Source organism: Dermacentor variabilis, unplaced genomic scaffold (genome assembly GCF_050947875.1).
Source record: "Dermacentor variabilis isolate Ectoservices unplaced genomic scaffold, ASM5094787v1 scaffold_15, whole genome shotgun sequence".
In the NCBI taxonomy this organism is placed as follows: Eukaryota; Metazoa; Arthropoda; class Arachnida; order Ixodida; family Ixodidae; genus Dermacentor; species Dermacentor variabilis.
The window spans coordinates 11,628,608-11,648,135 of record NW_027460313.1 but is presented as its reverse complement, the minus strand read 5'-3'; the positions used below and the strand labels follow the sequence as shown (position 1 = coordinate 11,648,135).

The 19,528-nt window shown below is 47.9% G+C and overlaps 1 protein-coding gene across 1 annotated transcript in view; it reads right to left on the bottom strand.

Moving 5' to 3' along the window:
* LOC142567995 (uncharacterized) overlaps window positions 1-19,136 on the bottom strand; it is a 45,837-nt gene extending 26,701 nt beyond the window's left edge. Inside the window, exons 1-2 of the mRNA XM_075678086.1 lie at window positions 19,029-19,136; window positions 12,687-12,876 (exon numbers count right to left, since the gene is read on the bottom strand). Coding sequence (XP_075534201.1) covers window positions 12,687-12,876; window positions 19,029-19,136 — 298 coding nt within the window. The remainder of the gene's footprint in view (window positions 1-12,686; window positions 12,877-19,028) is intronic.
* Between the last annotated feature and the right edge of the window lie 392 nt (window positions 19,137-19,528).

Genomic DNA, 19,528 nt, shown 5'->3' with positions numbered 1-19,528 from the left:
CTTGAACTCATCTCTTCTCGCATAACGACAGCGTATTAGCATAGACATCGCGCGAGTAGACAATCAAAACCATATTTATTGATACAATAAAGAACTACAAGAACTAAAACTGACGAATCACGAAAGGAAAAGCGTTAGCATAGACGTGGCGCCCACGCACGCGTACTCTTTCTACAGAACGAGTAGCCCACGTGACCCCGTTCGGCAACACTGGATCGCTGGAGGCGCAGCAGCTGCAGCAGGCGATGCACGTGGCGAACTGCGCGCTGCTCGCGGCGGTGCTGCTGTGTGCGATTCTCCGGCATCGAGCAGCCACCGCAGCGTCGCGCCGAAGGGCAGCACGCTGGCAGGTCGGGGCACTGCGAGGGTGAAATGTCAATCAACGACCCACCTGTAGGTCATACATTTATTTTAAAAATATATAAAAAGAACTGTTCGTTGGATTACAATCTCGCTTGACCACGGTGACGAGGGTCGAAGTGCGCAGGCCAATATCAACGAAATTGGACCGAGAAAATTCACAGATTTTTCCGCATGCAGGTAACCGGGCATGCGCGCATGGTCGTTAACGCGAAACATGTGGTTCTAGCAGTTGACGACGATTCTCCCTCGCCCGCCGTTGTTAGCAGCCGCGACCTCGGCTGCTAAGCACGAGGTCGCGGGCACGAATCCCGGCCACGGTGGCCTCGCATTACGATGGGGACGAAATGCGAAAATACCGGTGTACTTATATTTGGGTGCACGTTAAAGAACCCCAGCTGGTCCAAATTTAGGGAGTTCCCACCTACGTCGTGCACCATATTATGATCGTGCTTTTCGCACGTAAAACCCTACATTTTTTCAACGATTCTGCCTCTGTCTTACGACCATTGTTGCCTCATGTCTTCCTGCACTGCAGAATCTGTGGCTCGCAAGCAGTCGTTTCCGAACCCTTACCGCGGCCTAAGGAAATAGCAAGTCTTACTAAAACAATTCGATAAACGTGCAACATTGTGCATCTTGTTTTGCAAATGTTAATCGCAAAATGTCATTAAATAATGCTGAAACACTTACGCGCAAGTAAAGGATAACTGAGTTCTAACGGGCGATTCCAAGTAGAATGTCGCTAATGGCCGATGTGCACATACCATACATTACCTCCTCAAAGACGCCAGTTCTGCTGCTGCGTGCGATTCTCGGGCGTCGAGCAGTTTCTGCAGCTTCGCTGAAGGACAGCGTGGCCACAGGTCCTGGGGCCGTGACAGCACAAGACAGGCCCTTTGTCACCCTTGTGGGGCACTTGTATTGTGTGACCCTCTATAGGCTACCTATAGATAAAAGTCGATACAGCCTCTATTTTTCTCTATTATTTGTCTATAGAGTTTCTATAGACGAATGTTGATAACATTTGTAATTATTTTTGTCTATTCGTAGTCTATAGACGGTCTATAGAAAAAAGTTGACAAGGTGTTTGTTTCTATGTCGACTTCCGCTCTTTAGACTACCTATACACGAAAGACAGTACAGTCTCTATTTTCGCTATTATTTGTCTATAGACGTTCTGTAGACGAAAGTCGATAAGATTTCTATTTCTTTTTGTCTATTCGCAGTCTATAGACGGTCTATAGAAAAAAAAGTCGATAAAGTGTTTGCGGCGTTTTGAATGGATGAATAAGTAAATAAATAAAAGCAAGTCATTTACAGTAAATTTGTCTTCGCACTTATACGTTGACATTCCTTAGGTGCTCTCAGTTACTCTTCAACTGTTTCGCTGAAACAGCGTAGCCTACATCAGCTGCTACTGAAAATTCTGTTCTTGGGCAAGGTTGTGACTACATTTCCAAACAATATTTTCATAGGCGTAACGAAACGTGAAAACTGCCTCAACTGACTTTGTTTTTCTTGTGGCTTACATGTAAAATGATTCAGCTGAATTCACATGTGGTAGGCCACGCACAATAGCACGACCGAAGAAGTGCATGCTGTTGAATGAGCGGCCATAGCTAAATACAGTGAGCTGGCGCCGCTAGCAACTCCCCTACGTTGTACAGTTTCCGCGATACGGAAACTATTAAAATTAAATTAAAAATTAAATTATGGGGTTTTACGTGCCAAAACCACTTTCTGATTATGAGGCACGCCGTAGTGGAGGACTCCGGAAATTTCGACCACCTGGGGATCTTTAACGTGCACTTAAATCTAAGTACACGGGTGTTTTCGCATTTCGCCCCCGTCGAAATGCGACGGAAAATATTGACTTGGGCACACATTTGCTGTGCTTGTACAATGTACTGTTTGTAACTATGCTATACTCTAGGCGAAGGGATGCGGAAATAATTTACATATAAAAACTGAAAAGCACACACCGTGGAACAGTGCCCTGTGGTATAATTATTTCTGTGTATGTAGTGGTGAGGAAGTGAAGTCTTTCATTGTAACACCTTAGCGTCTGTTTGAAAGGCGAAGCGTAATTATATCGAAAGATTCGTCAATAAACCTACACCTGGGAACTTTCTCTACAAGAATGTCATAACAAACCGTGTCAGTTGATTTACATCGATAAATATTACGACTGCAATTCGATTGTAGTGGAATTCTTGGTTCTCTGGGTGACAACAAGATCAGCATTAGCAGTTCGCCTGCTCGTGGGTAGTGCTGATGTTATGCCTAATTGCAAAGGCTTTTATATACTTATAGACGACCGCACGCCAAGTTTCATCCTAGACGCCAGCGCTCGTTTCTCCCCTGGCGGAACGATTTCATCTCCAACGGGTGTAGGCTTCCGCCGCCGCTTCCCTTCACGGTCGCGCGCGCGTTCAGTTCGCGCTGCGCGCGAAACGTCTCGTGTTCGCGACGGCGCCTCTTCGGATGACCGGAAATTATTATGGTGTTGTTAACTGTCACGACAGCAATGTAAATACGAAAGGGTTCATTCCACCAGTGAAATTCTGCCGATTCACAAGAAAATGGTACGAAAAATGCAGACGACAGACATGGATTACTGCGGTGCGCCGAGCGAAGTAAACAACTGGCAAACGAAGCGACCTCGTTCATTGATCACTCCTGAGTGTATGACGGTTTTTATATGTAACCCACATGAATTTAATAATTACTCGGTACATAATCCTTTTATTCATATAAAAACTAAGTTGTTCGACGAGCGCTTGTCCTGTCTTCTTTCTCGTGTTTCGTTTGTGTGTGCGCTGCCCAAGAATGAAAACCACTTCTGTTGTATGCGCTAGCAGTGGCCGAAGCTCACGCGTCCCGAGAAATTGAATATGTGCACGATGCATTGAACATGACCGGAGTTCGTTCCCGCTTCACCACTGCACCGATCGATCGAGTTACTGGACGATACGCGCCCGCGTCTTGGTCGCGTCGGCATTGGTGAAGCAGGAATGATTACTAATACTTTCAACTTCCGTCTCTTGAGCACTGTTAAAAAATGGCCAAGCTGTCTACATTGCTGTCTATATTCCATATTGTAGGGGACGTACTAGTTAAAGTTGTGTGCGCATGTCGTACTTGTGCTATGCAGCGATATATTTTGTTTATTTCCGCACAGTGTCGATGGAAGTCCGTTGTCGCCATCAGAGGCAACACAGATTTGTAGCAAACATATTGTGAGAAACTGCAAAAATGACTTTTTCCGGCGGCACATACTGACGATTTTTCCGGCGGCACATACGATGTCGTTTCCAATTACCTGCTCAGCGTCACTTACATGGTTAAGCAGACGCTGCCCTTTCGCCGCATTGCAGCCATAAAAATATACGTCAAGCGTACCCATCTTCTTAAAGGCAAATAGAAGCGTGTACAGTCTGTTTCATACTTAAGGGAAAACTCGGAACGTATTGCATCGCGATGCGGCAAGGAATTGAGTCGTGCGGCGGCAGCAGCTCGAGCAGCCGCAGACGCTCGAGAGGCGGAGTCGTGATCTGCGTCGTCTGCTACGGCGGCGCGCGTTGGCCGCATTGTCGGGAAGCGTGCTACTGCCAGGGCTAGTGCACCGATTTCATCGGTACTGCGGGAACTGAGCTGATATTCTTTACTAAACGTTGTGCCTCGCCAAACTCTGAACCTTCATCGGCGATAAAGGAGTTCCACAAACTTCTTTTGACAGCATGCTTCGTTTGTTCTTTCGAATGGCCGGGGTACTGAGCGCGTGCACGTATTTCTTCACTGTGTGTGCTACCGTGATAAGCAGCGACAAGACGCACTAAGATGTGCGCGCAACGTGCTCAGTCTTTGTTTGACTCGAAAGGAAAACAAAGCACTCAACAATGATAACTGTGGGGGTCGAACACGATAAAACAAACGGATACGATTAAAGGAAATGTTTAGGTTAAGACAATGAGCTGGAAGTGATTTTTCTCGACAATCATTCGCGGCACCAGACAGACCCTGCTCGCCGGCGGGGAATTGGACACGTCACGCTCGGAACTTCAGTTAGTATCTCGTCATGTCCCCAGCGGCAACGATGACAGCGCTCATCCTGGAAGGCAGTGAAGTGTAAAATGACTTGATCAGGGATGTGTTCATTCGCAGCACGTCTCAGTCGCTGACGATGGTGGATCGAACCCTATCCGCGGGCGACTGATAGAGGGGATGGTGCGGCAGCGATACTTTCAACGAGCCCCAGACATCTTAAATGATGTTGGCGCCCGGGGATCGAGGCGGCCACTCCAAGAGAGTGACTGCGCGCTGCTCTTCCAGCAGATCTTGCAAAACACGAGCAGTGCGGATCGGCCACCTATCGCGTTAGAATATATAGTCGTCTTCCAGAAACGGGCCGTCAAGAATGTATGGAATCAGTACGTCATCTATGACTGCCCTGCAGCGATGAACTTACCTTCGAGGCGTATCAGTGGGCGTCGCACAACGCTTAGTAAAACATACTGGCTCATTTCACGCAGTAACGATGAGATCGGCGCCCTGCAACTGACAGTAGAACGCTTCCCGACAAATGCGGCCAGCGCGCGTCGCCGTAGCAGACGACGCCGTTCAAGATCCCGCCCCTCGAGCACCTGCGCGAGCTGCTGCCGCCGCCTGACTCAAGCGCTCGCCGCATCGCGATGCAATGCGCTCCGAGTTTTCCCCTAAATGTGAAACAGACTGTACTACACCCTTCGAATGAAATGTCCACGCGCGCACACGTAGGCACACACCGCGCGCCGCACGAAACGTGCCCAAACACGCGCAGTGCAGGAGGCAATCAAGGCGGTGCGAACGAGAGGTGGGAGAGGGGTACCACCCGCTAATAGAATTTTGCTTCGCATACGGCGCTCTCAACGCCGGCGCAGCAGCGCCGCTCTCGGTGCCGTTCTTGTCCATAGAATATTTGCTCGAAAATCTGATTGTATCTATCACCTTGGATGGATGCCAGCGGGGCGATGGCTTAGAGAGGAGAGGAACAATGGGCGCTGTCGTCAGCGCCATCTCGGAGGATCGCGTGACACCAGCAGGACGTGCCCAACAGCACAGCCGCCGTCCCCACCGTCGACCACGCATAGGCGGAGCGGGCTGCAAAGTTGGGAAGGGACGCTTGGATCGGAACACCACTTGCGGCGTGCTTTCCTCTCGATAGCAAAACATGTTCAAGGCATTCCTATCTTGGTCACCATCCTTGCATTGCTGCCCTCAGAACATCATGTATGGGATTGAACCATGCCATTGCAGGCCACCTCTGAATCCTTGTGGTAGAAAACCAGACGGCAGCGCAAGGCCATCGCTCTCTGGGCTGAAGCGGCTTCTTTTGACTAGTGGCCATTCTTAATAAGTAACACGCTTCATCGGAGTAAACTTTTTCACTGCTTCGCAGCTGCCCAATGCTAATGACAAGGGTGAAGAATGCGGCAGCGGTTACAAAGGACGGTTACCGATGATTCAGTACACAGGTTGATGGTAGCCTATAATAAGTCAAAGTTTACTGATAATTTTTTCGCAGGTAAACCAGACGCGCATGCTTTTCATTAACTAGTAATGTCCCGTGTTAGTACAGTCCGCGACAATTTTCAAGCGGCTTGTCTTTCTCTCGCGAAGAACGCAAAGCGCGAGTCTCGCGAGCGGCAGTTAGGCTGGACATGGCCTCAGAGATCGAACCCTTTGCTCCGTTACGATCTGCGAGAGTGCGGACAACCCTGACCGTGTGTTACAGGTGCCAAGCATTCCACTATGAAGCGGATCAGCTCGCAACATTTTCCTTCGTGTTTTGCGCGAATTACTTGCTTAGAGTCTTCTAATACTGCTGAAATACTCTCCCATATTAAACCATGGTTTAATGCGTTCGCCTTCCATTTAGTGCAGGAAAATTAAGCATGTGAGAAAGACTCCCGTTGAAAACGACAAGAATGCTGAAGGCAGCACTGGCGATCGATCGAAGAAACCAGTGAGCTTCAGTGGCACACATCCTCTGTTTTCTCTCTCTTTTTTTTTTTTTTTTTTTTTGGCGCTGCGTTTCCGCTTCCAGGCACACACTCAAGCTGGATTCACGTGACGGACCAAATTGTGCGGACGAGCATTAGGTGACTAAGCGTTGCCCAATCACTGCGCACACAAGTACGAAGCAGATAAGCTGCTGGCGGAGTAGTTCATTGTGGCTCAGTCATGTGATGCTCGCCCGATGAATTTGTTCCGTTGTGTGAACCCAGCTTGCTTCGCTGGCGAAGAGAGGCAGCCTATAAATATATATGTCACCATGTCGGTGGTCGCGGACAGATTCATTTTATGGCCCCCTACGTGCACCAGTGATGAAAACCGGCAGTGTAGCTACCCTGGCGGACAAGCTGGATAGCTTGAACATGGTTGTTTGCCGAGTCTGTTGACAGGGCGACATACTATGGCAGACAGTGCGAAAACATGACTGAAATAAGGAGGACAGATGACACGGGCCATGGATAGTTGATTTCCGTGTATTGTGGCCAAATCCTTCAGCGTGTATGATTCCGAGAACCGGAAGTGGAAACAAGTATCGGTCCCTTTTGTCATAGCACGTTATAATCCGAGGCACAAAAAGCATTACTTTTCCTTCCGATAATCCGTATAGGATGTGGAGGCTGATGATGTCTAGAGGATGGGACAAAGTGTTAGGAAGTGGGTGCTACGAGATAAAGTAGGAGTGGCAGCCAGCCCTACAGGAAGGCTACAGGAAGGCTCGACTCGACGGGAAAGTGCGGGCGAAAGGGAGGGGCATCACCGCCTATCACGTCGACCTCGCTCTCGCTCTCGGAAGGCTGTGTTATCAGCGCGTTCCTAGGCCGCGCAAGCTCTCGCCTGCGTTCTAGCTTCATCTCGGTAATCGCTATGAAGAAATAAAAAAAAAGAAAAAAGAATTAACTAGAAAGGAAAGACATTGGCGGTAGTGAGTTTCGAATGCAGTAACCCACGTTCGGAAGAGGCGTGTGTTGCCCACTGGGCTAAACGTGCGGTTCCTTGGCCTTCGCACTTTGATTTATGAGCTCATGGTTGCCAAACCGGGCGTGACGAATGCAATGGCATCAACATCACCGTCACATACTCGAGGGTGTCCCCATTAGATTCCATGGCACGCGGGCAACGTTGCATTACGTCACGTGTCATATTACACCGGCCTCGTGCCATCTAGGAGGCGTTGGCCAAATGTCCTATCGCGCTCATAACTCGAAGGACCGCTCAGCGGCGTTCAGTTGTACCATTAATGCTTTCGCATTCAAACTCATAACAAGTGCTCAGGTGTACTAAGATTTTTTACAGCGAAGCTGTTAAGCCCTCCTTCCCCCAGGGTCGTGCCTGTGTGTTCAGGCAAAACTATCATCATCTGGATTGGCTCCAGCGCCATCGTCTTCTTCCACAGCTGGCTCGTTGGCGTCCGTGGGCGCTATCGCGCGAACGAGCTCGTGGCACTGCTCCTGCATTCGTCGTCGTCATTAATTATTTAAAAATAAGAAGACGTGGCCAATTTTACAGCGAATTACACCGAAGCTGTTTAAGGCTAGTTCCCCCAGAATTGTGTCCATGTGTAGACAAAAAACTCCCCATACGTGGACCGATCCCGAAGATGGTGCAATGCCGGGCCGCCCCGTGGCGAAGGTTGACCTGCGGCGCCATTAAAAGGAAGCTTTCGCTCGGCAGCTGTTGTCCAAAATGCATGTAAAAGGAGAATTAGTTTTTCTCAGTTACCACTGCACCAAACTTGACGACGTTTGTTAGTTTTAAAGGAAAACCTAAACATCTAGCTATTTGTTTAGGTCGTCAATCTTTTATTAAATATTGACAATAATCGCAAATATTCAGTAAACGAGAGAGTCAAGTTTATGAGTCCGTAACTAAGCAATAAAAGTGATATCAGAATTCTGTGAATCGCATCTGATAGTACATCCAAAGCCGACAAAATTGATATGTTACACATGAATCTCAAGAACCTTAGTAAAGTGTAAATACAGCCTTTGCACAACCCATGTAAACAACGCAACAAATTCCGGCAATATAGAAAGTGACATACCGAGTTTGTCCTATTTAGGTTATCTAATGAATTCCATTTCCAGAACCGCGATATCTGTTCTTGAAGGAGCGCTATTTGTAAACTTCATGCTTGTATTTTTTTTCGTACTTTCGAATGTTTGAAAATTCTTTCAATAACATGCAGCGCCTGAATCGAAATTCCGCTTACAATAGTCACAATAATTAAACTTTCTCTCTGAAATGAAGCAAATTTCATTAAAATGGATCCAGGGGTTATCTCAGAAAAGCGCGTTTGCGTTTTACATGTATTTGAATAGGCCGCGTCGGAGTTGGCAACGAGTTAATGCGTCCCCTTAATTAAGGGGCGACGTACACAGCCTCGCTGGTAATCCTTCACAGAGTGGATGGATGCTCAGCCTTTTTTTCTTGTTGTTGTTGAAGCTTTCAACACAAACGGAGTCGAAGCTGTTCCTAATACTCATCGACCATTGAGGTATGACGACTGTTGAGAATAGCGCACTTTAATTATACCTGCTTTAGAAGGGCATGGCATATGATAGAACATATTTAATGGTTTATTTATTTATTTATTTATTTATTCTTATACAGGGAGGGTCCCGTTTTGCTTCACTAAACGTAGTTCTAATACATCTTGATCATCTTAAAATTCCGAGTTTTCTAGGAAGTTGCTAATAAAAGCGAAGTTATTGCATATAAAGGATTGCGTGCAGAATACCCACAGTGTACATTTGCCGGTAATTAACGCTTACAAAACCGTCGGAGCAAAACTCCCGCAACATATTGACGTCAGAGATGACAATGCTTAGGGATGCGTGCACGCCATCATTTTAGTCTTGGCTGTTTTACTGCATGCTGATTTGAGTGCCCCGACGAGCACGTCATAAAATGAGAAGCAAAAGCTTCGCTGTGCAACCACAGCAGGGGCGCTATAATGTAAAACTATTCCAAACTTTTCTATTCCACTTCTGCAATCAGCCCTCCGCGAGTGGTCAAAAACTATTTTGGACCACCCCCATTTCACATATCTGTCACGCGACATCACGAAAATCGCGATAGCTCCTTATCTGATATAACCTGTGCACACGGATTATGCATAATTTGACCGAACGAAAGAAAAATAGTTATTTCTGATTCGACGCCTCTTCACCCTTAGCCCTCGGCTATTGGTCAAAAATTTTCGGACTGCGCCCACTTCACCTGCCTCTCACACGACGTCACGAAACCGCAACAACTCACTGCGTCAAAGTGACGTGTACGCGATAAAGATTCATTAATATGCCGAACAAAACTGAATTTCCTTCTGAATAGCCGCAGGCTGCCCCGTTCCGAAAGGAATAAAAGATGGCTGCCGCCTATGGCTCAGTCACTGGCTACTCGCACCTGTCTCAGAGCATGGGTTTATTTGCGTGTAATAAAGCTTTTGCGTGGCCGTATAACGTTTTCGAGCACTTTCGGCACGTTAAATACCTTGGTCTGCCAATTCTTCATTGCTGAGGATCCGTTTCAGCGTCATTCTTAAGCTTCCGTTGCATGCCGCCGCGATTGTCGACGAGCCACCGCAAGCTAAGTAAGGAAAAACGGACCAATCGCAGACGCCGGTACCACCCTCTTCATCAGGTTATCGATTTTCAGTGCAGTGTCTCGGCCCCATCGAATCCCTCTCCACTTGAGCGTGCTCATCGCCTCTTGTGAGCCAATTAGATAACACAAGCTGCTCGGTGTAGCGAATGTTATTCGTTTTTCAAGCAAGCAAAAGTGACCTCCTCTGAACGAGGATAGCGTTAGATTGGTCTGTTCAGGCAACCCTGCGGGTGACCGCCCCATGCTTGCGTCGGCGGTTACGCAAATTTCACGTCAGGAGATTGGAATAAAAACGTATTGGAATAGTTTTACGTTATAGGGCCCCAGAGTACATCCGTTTTCAGAGAATTCCTCTGGTATTCGACTAAATTATGTTGGTGTCCGTTACGGAGTATTTTTTAAAATTCAATTCGGCCATTTTACCAGCCAAATCTACGATATTATTATGAGTCACGCCGTAGCGAGAGTCCTTCGGAGTATATTACAACGCGGTGGGGTTCTTCATCGCGCACCCACGTGACGGCATGCGTGGCCGTTCTTGCATTCCGCCCTACTTCGGAAATCGTCCGCCTCGGCGAGGATCGAACCGGCAACCTCGAACTCAGCAGTGCCACCCCTTAGCCACTGGACAACCACTGCGGGTAATTATTCTTTTTTATTGCATACATAGTGCAAGACTCCATACGGAGGTGGTTACAGGACATGGGGCAATACATTGCATCGAAATATGAAGGACAAGCTTATACACTTGTTAATATTATAGGCGTAGTTAAACAGTACACTAAGAGGTAGTGACCTTCCTGGGCCAGCACTTAAAATGAGCAACAATAAAGGAGCAGGAAATGAACGACAAAAGGTACATCGAAACCAATTCACAGTCAATACTCGCTGACAACTATTCTGTGGCACAGGCTTCGGCTTTGATATTTTCCGACGTTGCATGACTCCTTTATTTCAGTGCTGGCAGACACTATTATCTCAGCGTAAATTTCCGAAGGTAATCGATATTTCTACAGTCGATTTGTATCGACTTTTGAACAGGAAGCAACGCAGTCTGTACCTAAGCCCCGAAGTGGTCGTATGATGTCGAACGCGCAACCGACGCCGGCGTCGACGGTTGTGATAACCAGACGGGTTGACCTGGTTTCCGCGTGGATGGTGTAAAAACTTGTTTTGTTCACCTACACAGTATTTTGTTTTTCATGTTGCTCATCAGTCTCTCCCCGTAAGGTCAGACGCCGAATGAATGAATTCCCGGGTTTTACGTGATTATCTGGCACGCCGTAGTGGAAGGCACTCCAGATTAATTTTGGCCCCCTGGCAATCAATTAACAATCGGGACAGAAGCAACGAACAGACACCAGAAGACACCCCCGCAATTTTGCGTTTGCCAATTTGACTTTGATTGACGCCCAAGTGGGCTCTTTTCTCGAGTATGGGAGAACTCAAGAGGGCAAACTAACGAAAACAGTAAAATATCAGTCGCTTACTGTCGACTTTTACACATTGTTCCAATTTTATGCTTTGAAAGAACAAGACCGTGTTTTTTGAACACAAGAAAACGTCAGCACTATGCGGGAATTCATCCTGCAGCGGTGCAAACGTCGTGATTTGGTTCCGTAGCCTTCGTTTTAGAGCTAAAAATTGTTGCCGACAAAGATAAAGCTGCTATAATTATTTTTTTTTCTTATCGTGCAGACCGGCGTTCACTTAATGGAAGAAACATATGTACAGAAGGCGTATATTATTGACTGGACAAGCAGGTACTTTTTTCGATTTAAGGTTTGTTTGTCGAACAGTGAGAATGACTTATATAGACTCGCTCTTACCCGCCGTGGTTGCTTAGTGGCTATGGTGTTGCGCTGCAAAGCATGATGTTGTGGGAGCGAATCCCGGCAACGGCGGGCGCATTTCGATAGGGCGAAATGCGAAAGCACCCGTCCAGTTACGCTTAGGTGCACGTTAAAAGACCACCAGGAGGTCAAAATTATTCCGGAGTCCCCAACCACGGCGTGCTTCATAATCAGATCGTGATTCCGCCACGTAAAATTCCATAATTAAAAAGAAACATGCTGATAGTTTCTACGCAAAGGTACCAAATTCTAGAAATAAAAAAATCAACGCTTAAAATGCCATTCGGTTTTTCCTGATGAGTAGAGGCCTTTTAATCCTAATGCTTTAAATGGGTCAACAAGGTGCCTCTTATGGTACACTCGACTGGGTCATACGGCGCCCCAAGCCAGTTCACAGCGATGCAGAGCCCTCTTGTGATTGGAACCGTAGAAATACTGCCCCAGCCAAACGTGCCAGCTGCTTCCAGAGCCATCAGAGTAGACACGTGATCCAGCTTCCCTAGGATCTCGGTCGCGAAGTCAGGTTTCAGGCATACAGGAGCGCCTCCTCACGCTCTCAGCTGGAGCGCGGCGCTCTGAATGGACCACACGAATGTGTTCAGAGCGACTGGTTTCGACCAGCCGGATGCAAACTGCATCCCGAGAGCGCCCCAAAGAGACCACTCCCCTGTAAATTCAATCTAGATATATCACGTGACGCACTGTACTATCGGCGCCTAGCAAATAATCTTGACGACAGGACAGCTATTACCACTGACAGCGAATGAAGAAACGGAACTTGCCATCACTCGGCAGCGGCGGAGACTTTCGCACCGGAGCCAGAAGCACGGTAGGATGCTGGGGTTGCCGCCTGCTGCTCCTGCTGATCCCAGAGGGCAGCCCGACATGGCGTCATGGCGGCACTTGCGCTGGAAGACGTGGCCAGGGGACCTGCTGCAGTCCTTGTGGCGCCCAGGCAGCCGGAGGGATAAGTGGTCGGTCGAAGCCCGCTGCGTAGCCCCGTCTGCGCGACGTCGGATGAAGAGTGAAACCGGACATCGTACCCGGTCAATGCGCCGTTGACGTCTTGCGTGAGGGTGCCTTGGCATCCAGTAACTCGTGAAGGACCTCAGAGTGGCTGAAGGGGCCATCGTCTCCGAGTTGCTCGCTCGGTTGGCTGGTTGCTCTCGGGTAGCGTCTCGTGCAGCGTCGAACGCACAAGGGCGCTTCGTCTTTTACTCGCACGTGATCCTTGCATGCATGCGACGGGCATCGCTCTCGATATTTTTATGAAATCGAGTATGGAATGCGTTTATTGCCACGAACAACCTCGCCAAGGTGCGACAGTTGTACAGACACTTAACTTGTGGAAACGTGGCACATTCGCGGACTCAATTGATGTATGGCGGCCGGGTTTTCGGAACGATGTTCATATTTTTGCGTTTGCGCGCCGCAGCAGAAGGAACTGTATTTTACAAATACGGTCCTTCCATCGACGATCATTGTGGCGTTTTTTGTCATTGAATTGAGAAGCTTTTCTGCTTAGGTTTCATTTCTGAGGAAGCAAAAACGAAGCTATACAAGAAAGCTAATCGAGAAGAAAGCCAGAAATAAAAAAAAACTGATACAGGGAACGTAATACGTGGCAGAACTCAGTCATTGTCTCCGCCTCTGATGCCGATGTAATACGGCTGTGCGCAAGAGGCCTCGGTAATCAGACAATGATGTCGCTGCCAATCCAGAAAGGCAATGCTACTTTGATGCGTCATACTTTGAGCTGAACTTTGCAGAAAGGCCAGGAGTAGAGGGAGGAACGCGGAGCCATACCAGCGTTCCAGGTGAATACGAAGGAAAAGTCAAGCTTGTGTCGCGGCCACGTTTCTCGCTGGCCCGATTTTGCGCGGTAAGTGGGCGAGCGATCTGACGACATTCTTCGGCATAAGTGGCGGCTTCAGTTAGAGTCGTAGATTCGGAAGCGTCGGGGCGCATTAGATTCGTCGGACGATCTCGCCGCTGCCACCATTAGAAGGAGTTGAAGGTCGTAGAGAGGAACTCGGTGAACAGGATTTATTTACATTATTTACATCTTAGACGAGACATATATCGACAGTCTAGCGTGACTCCCATATGGAGTCCACAAGACTAACATACAGCAAACAGCTTACGAGCATACAGCTCACGAGTACATTTCGAGCTTGACAACGAGCACGCAGCTCACTAGTACATCTCGAGCACGACAACGAGCACACAACGAGTACACCACTAGCAGCCGGCAAACGCTGCTTATAAGCACTTGGTCCCCCCTTGATTCCAAGCGGACGGAAACGTTCGTCCAGTCATCGTTCGACGTCACTGTTCGACGTCACCGTAGACCAGCCCTTTTGGAGGATGAGGGCTGTCATACACGTGCCGCACACACAGGTGTAAAGGTCCGGAGCCGACGTCAGAGGGGCTTCGTAGAACTCCGTTCCGTCCCGGGTGGCGCGGCCGGGTACCACATTGACTGGTCTGACCCCGCGCCACGTGGCTGCCGGTTTATTCGCAGTTCCCTGAAGTGCGCCCCGTCCGGTTGGATAGGAACGCGTGCAGCGGGCTGAAATAGCTGGCACGTTGTCACCCCGTACGGCCATTCCTAACAGGTGATACAAAAGAATCGTATCCATAAACGAGGACCGTCTTGTCTTGTCCTGCATCCTAAACAGTGTGGCATACCGGAACTGTAATTTCGAAGTGTAATGAAAGTATTGTTAAGAATTTTGATAAAATAAGTTAATCTAAGAAATAAATATAGCCATAAACAAACCACCCTCTTCCTTCTTCGTCTTCTGCTGGCGCCCATATTTCTTACTACAATTTATTTATTTATTTATCTAGTATACCGCGAAGATCCCTAAAAGGACATTACATGAGGGGTGGGCACATTTTGAAAATCGATAAATATGTACGTTAATGTGATTAGCATTAAAAATATCGCATTATCCTAGTAAACTATTAGCATTGAGCACCGGAGAGACATTCAATGGCGCCTTTGATGCTGGAACGTTGGCGTCAGACTTTCGTGATAATTGTTGAGGTGACAAATAGAGAAGCAAGAAAGGGTTGAATACGTTTACTTCACCGTAAATAATATATACATGTGTGGTTGAACGTCCCGATGCTACACATTTGACTAGAGAGATAGAAAGGGGCAATTTTCATTTGCAGAAAGATGGAGAGGTCGGCGTGAATGACGTGCCTCTAACCTGATATTCCACGCTGGTGAAGGGATTTGTCGGAATGACGGAAGTAGAATGTGAAGTGGAAGGAAACTGGTTGTGGTGCTGAAGATGATGATGATGAGATGCACAGCATGCTCTTCCTGCACAGCCCTGACACCTTCGTGGACAGAGGCAGAGGTTACTGTAGTGTACTTACGAGAATGTCTATAGCTTGCATAATTTTTACAGCTCTTGGAGCCGGTGGCATGTTAAAACAAGACAGTAGCAGCTACAGGGTGTTATTTGTCGCAGCATGACACTGACGAGAGAGCCCGATGGTGATTTTTCGTTGCACTGCCGTTCGTGGCGCTCACAGTCCAAGGCCCCTGTGCGTGGCGGCAGGCGTGGCCACACGTTCGATTCGAGGCCTGTGCTGCTCGCTTGAAGCAATGTGGCTCGGAGAGGCCCACCGATGCGGAATTCAAATACCTTCCGCTTGAACTGCGGGATAGGAGCCAGGGAGATCTCGGTTGGACCGACAGCTTGTTCATGTCGACGACGTGATAGTCTCATCCGGTGCTGCACTGACGCTGCCGCCCCTTTGTGTGAAATACTTCTTTTGCTCGTTTGGTTCAATATTTTAATATTGAACGAATATTTTATATTTATTTAATATAAACAATATTTTTCAATAATTATTTAAAGCGAAGCTTTCTTTGACTCTTCCTCCGAATTTCCCACTGCTGCTGCGGTGGGCTGCTGTGGCTGCTGCTGTCGCGCACACCGCGTCTAGAGGTGGTTCAGAGTGTGTATGTAGATCACAGGTGCTAGTAAGAGAAAAAAGGCGACGGGACAAAATCGTTTTCACCAAACCGCGTCGGATGGGCACAATACCCTCTGGAGCTAAAAGGATAGAATGTTGGGCGAGTTGGTACGGTAACATGATCTTGGATTGTAGCGCGAAGTGGACACGGACAAAGACTAGAAGCGGACAGTGCGAGCGCAGACTCTCAACTACATTTTTATTGAAACTACCAACATATATATAGATGATTGCGAATACCGCAGCATATGAACATGACAAGGTCTAAAGGCATAAGTTATACATATCAAGAGGTAAGGAAGCAACAAAGCAAACAACGAAAAGACACGGCTTCAGAATAACACACGGGCTCTGAAGATACTGAAATTCGCATTCTAACAGAGACAATGATGCGTGGCTAACGCAAGTCTCTCCTAAACTTTGACCACAATTTGACGTAAATATGACGTCAATACTCTATTCTCGGCCTCCCGCAAATCATCTATCACGTGCCCTATGATAAATACGGAAAACACGGAAAAAGCGGGAGATGGAAATTCGAGACGATGAGCAAAACGAAAACAAGGTGAAAGCAAGATCCAACGTTTCGAGAAGTGGACTTGTCTTCTTCAAGGCGACATATGCTTTCCTCGCCACAGTATATAGAGGTGGGGTTCTTCTAAAGGGGAGAGGGTGTAAGGCGGGTGGGTGCGGCAACGAGCGAAGGTGTGTTAGCGTGTCGAATTCAGAATAAAGAAGCGCTATGCACAAGGCCAGTGTCACAGGCCTTGTGCACAGCGCTCCTTTCTTCTCAACTCGACACAAGGCCAGTGTCACTGGCCTTGTGCAAAGCGCTCCTTTATGCTCAATTCGACACGCTGACACATCTTCACTCGTTGCCGCACCCACCCGCCTGACATCCTCTCCCCTTTAGAAGAACCTCACCTATATATTCTGTGGCGAGGAAAGCATATGTCGCCTTCAAGAAGACAAGTCCACTTGTCGAAACGTTGGCACCTGCTTTCACCTTGTTGTCGTTTTGCTCGTCGTCTATATTAAATAGGAAACTTGAACACAGTAGCAAAAAAAGAAAAAAATGATTGCGGTGTTAGACATATGACCCCTTTTGTGCCTTGTAGCACTGCTATAGTTTATCAGATTCCACTTATTGTGCGGGAAAACTTGCATTGGACAGAGCGGCAGGTGTATTAATATTACACTGAAAGCACAATCACTTAGAATGCGAATTTCAGTATCTTCGCAGCACGTGTGTTTATCTCAACATAGCGTATTTCTTGTTGTTCGCTTTTTTGCTTCCCTACCTCTTGATATGTTTAACTGATGTCTTTAGACCTTGTCATGTTCATATGCTGCGACATTTGCAATCCCCTATCGTATATATGTTCTTAGTTTCAATAAAAATTCAGCTGAGAGTTAGTGCTCGTCCTGTCTGCTTCTAGTCTCTGTCCGTGTCACTTCGCGCTAGAATCCAAGATCATGTTACCCTCTGGAGCTCCCTAGCAGTCGCCACTATAGCCGCTAGGCAGCTGTAATTATCCGTGACTCCCCTCAGATCCGTTGCAGACACTGCAGTGCTTTTTTAGGCGTGTGGCGGAGCTCAGAACGAGCAAAAGGCAAGTTGGAAAGGGTTACCCCTTCCACCTTCCCTTTTGCTCGTTCTGAGCTGCGCTACAAGCATAAAAAAGTCATCACATACCAACTCGCCCATATTCTCACGCTTTTGACTTCAGTGCTTCTCTTCCTACTAACGTGCGAGGCCAGAGGGGACGAAGATAGAACTGTAGAGAGGAGAAGAAGGAGAGGGAGGAGAAGAGGCAGTTTTCATGCAAGAGAGGGGGAGAGGTGACGTGAGAAGGCAAGGACACCCCACTACTGTACGACAGCTGCTGCCGGGACACAGGATAAGCTTAAGTTCAAGCTACGGCACAGTACGTTGCTGCTATTTCTGAAAAATGAACTCCGTGCAAATATGTCAAGTGGACAACTTACGCAGGGCGTGCAGAAGCAGAGCCGCATTACTTAAAGCGCACCGCAGGGTCCAGGAGACACTACGGAAGCGGTAGAACGTCAAATTAACACTTCTGTGCCCGCCACGTTAGCTTTGCGGCTATGGCATTGCTAGAGGTCGTGGATTTGATCCCAGTCGCGCCAGCCGCATATAGACGGAGGCGAAATAGAAAACGCACGTGCATTTAGATTTTGGGACACGTTAAAGAACATCGCGCTGTCGAAATTAATCCGGAGGCCGCCAGTACGGCTTGCCTCATAATCCGAGTGTGGTTCTGGCATGTACAGCCCCATACTCCAATTCAAGTTTAATACTTCTGCCGCAATGCGATGTGCCACTTGAGAAAATGACAACGTTCAACCCTCTCAGAGGTTATAAAACAGGGTGCACCACAACGCCTCAAGCAAACACCTCTCCCTGTGTGTTCCGTGTACTACGCAGACAAACAGCAGTGGTGCACGCAGGGTAACATTTAACATCAACTCACCACTCTCGTGTTAGCCTTAACGTTGAGGGAATTAAGCTGTAGCCGTCAAAATCACCGCTAAATATCGTCGATCAAAGCATCTACCCCGGAAAGCTTCGCTTACATGGATTCCCACAGTACGTGGGATCTGCATAATTTTTATCTTGTTTTTCCATTGGCGACAATCCTCGAAATTAGCCTCGTGTGGTCAGTTGTAGTTCAAGCAGTTCAGTTTTTACCGTGCATAAACACATGTCGTGGCTACCTGCATAGCGAAGTCATGTCGTCTGGCCTGTGCAGAGAAGCGTTGGCTGAATCTAGCTTTTGGGACTTGCGACATCGCAGTGGTTGGCGCACGTACGGACCCACCGACTATCTCACGTAGCCTATCTTGACGTCATCTGGTATCGTGTTTCCCTTGAAAAGAAGCTTGAAGCTCGTCGATGACCTTCACTGTTGAAGACAGAAGCCCTTGGAATTCTTCATCGGTGATGTCAATGACGAGATCGTAAATAACGCTTGCGTTATTCTTAGCGTTGAAACGCACCTCATTAATTCCTTTCAGAGCCACATTAACCAAGGTAGGTCTTGAGAATCTACGGAATTCTACGAGGCGTCCAGAGGCACAAACGCAAGATTGTAACTTGCGAGTAGGCGGCCCTTTGGGGCCGTGCTCACTCACGTCCTTAGTTGTCCTGCGGCACTTCCTCTTCAATCGCTTGACCTCCACGACGATGTAGTTGTTGTCGGAGTTTAAGGGTTCGCTGTTGGAGACACAGGAACCGGACATCTCCACGTGGACTTGGGGAGCCTTTCACAAATATCACTGTTTGCCAAAGTGCGAAGAGGCGTGCCCGGCAAAAGTGATGGCGAGCCGTCTCTCATCGCCTCTGCGATTTTTCGTTCAAGAAGCACAATTAAGCCTCAACTGCAACAAAGGTATCGCAGCAAACTTAAGACGCTACGCTAGCTCAGCTCCTACAGTTAACTATGCCTACCCGTGACAGCGCAGAAAACGGGCTCCAGATTATACCTTTGAACATCTGGCATTCCTTCACATACCTGAAGAAAGATGCATGATAAACGTGAATGCACGGACCTTATAGGTATGTGTCCGCTGCAGAACGGCTAAGCCTGAAAAGGCCAGAACCATTGAGCAGCGTGGACGGGTTATTCGAACCA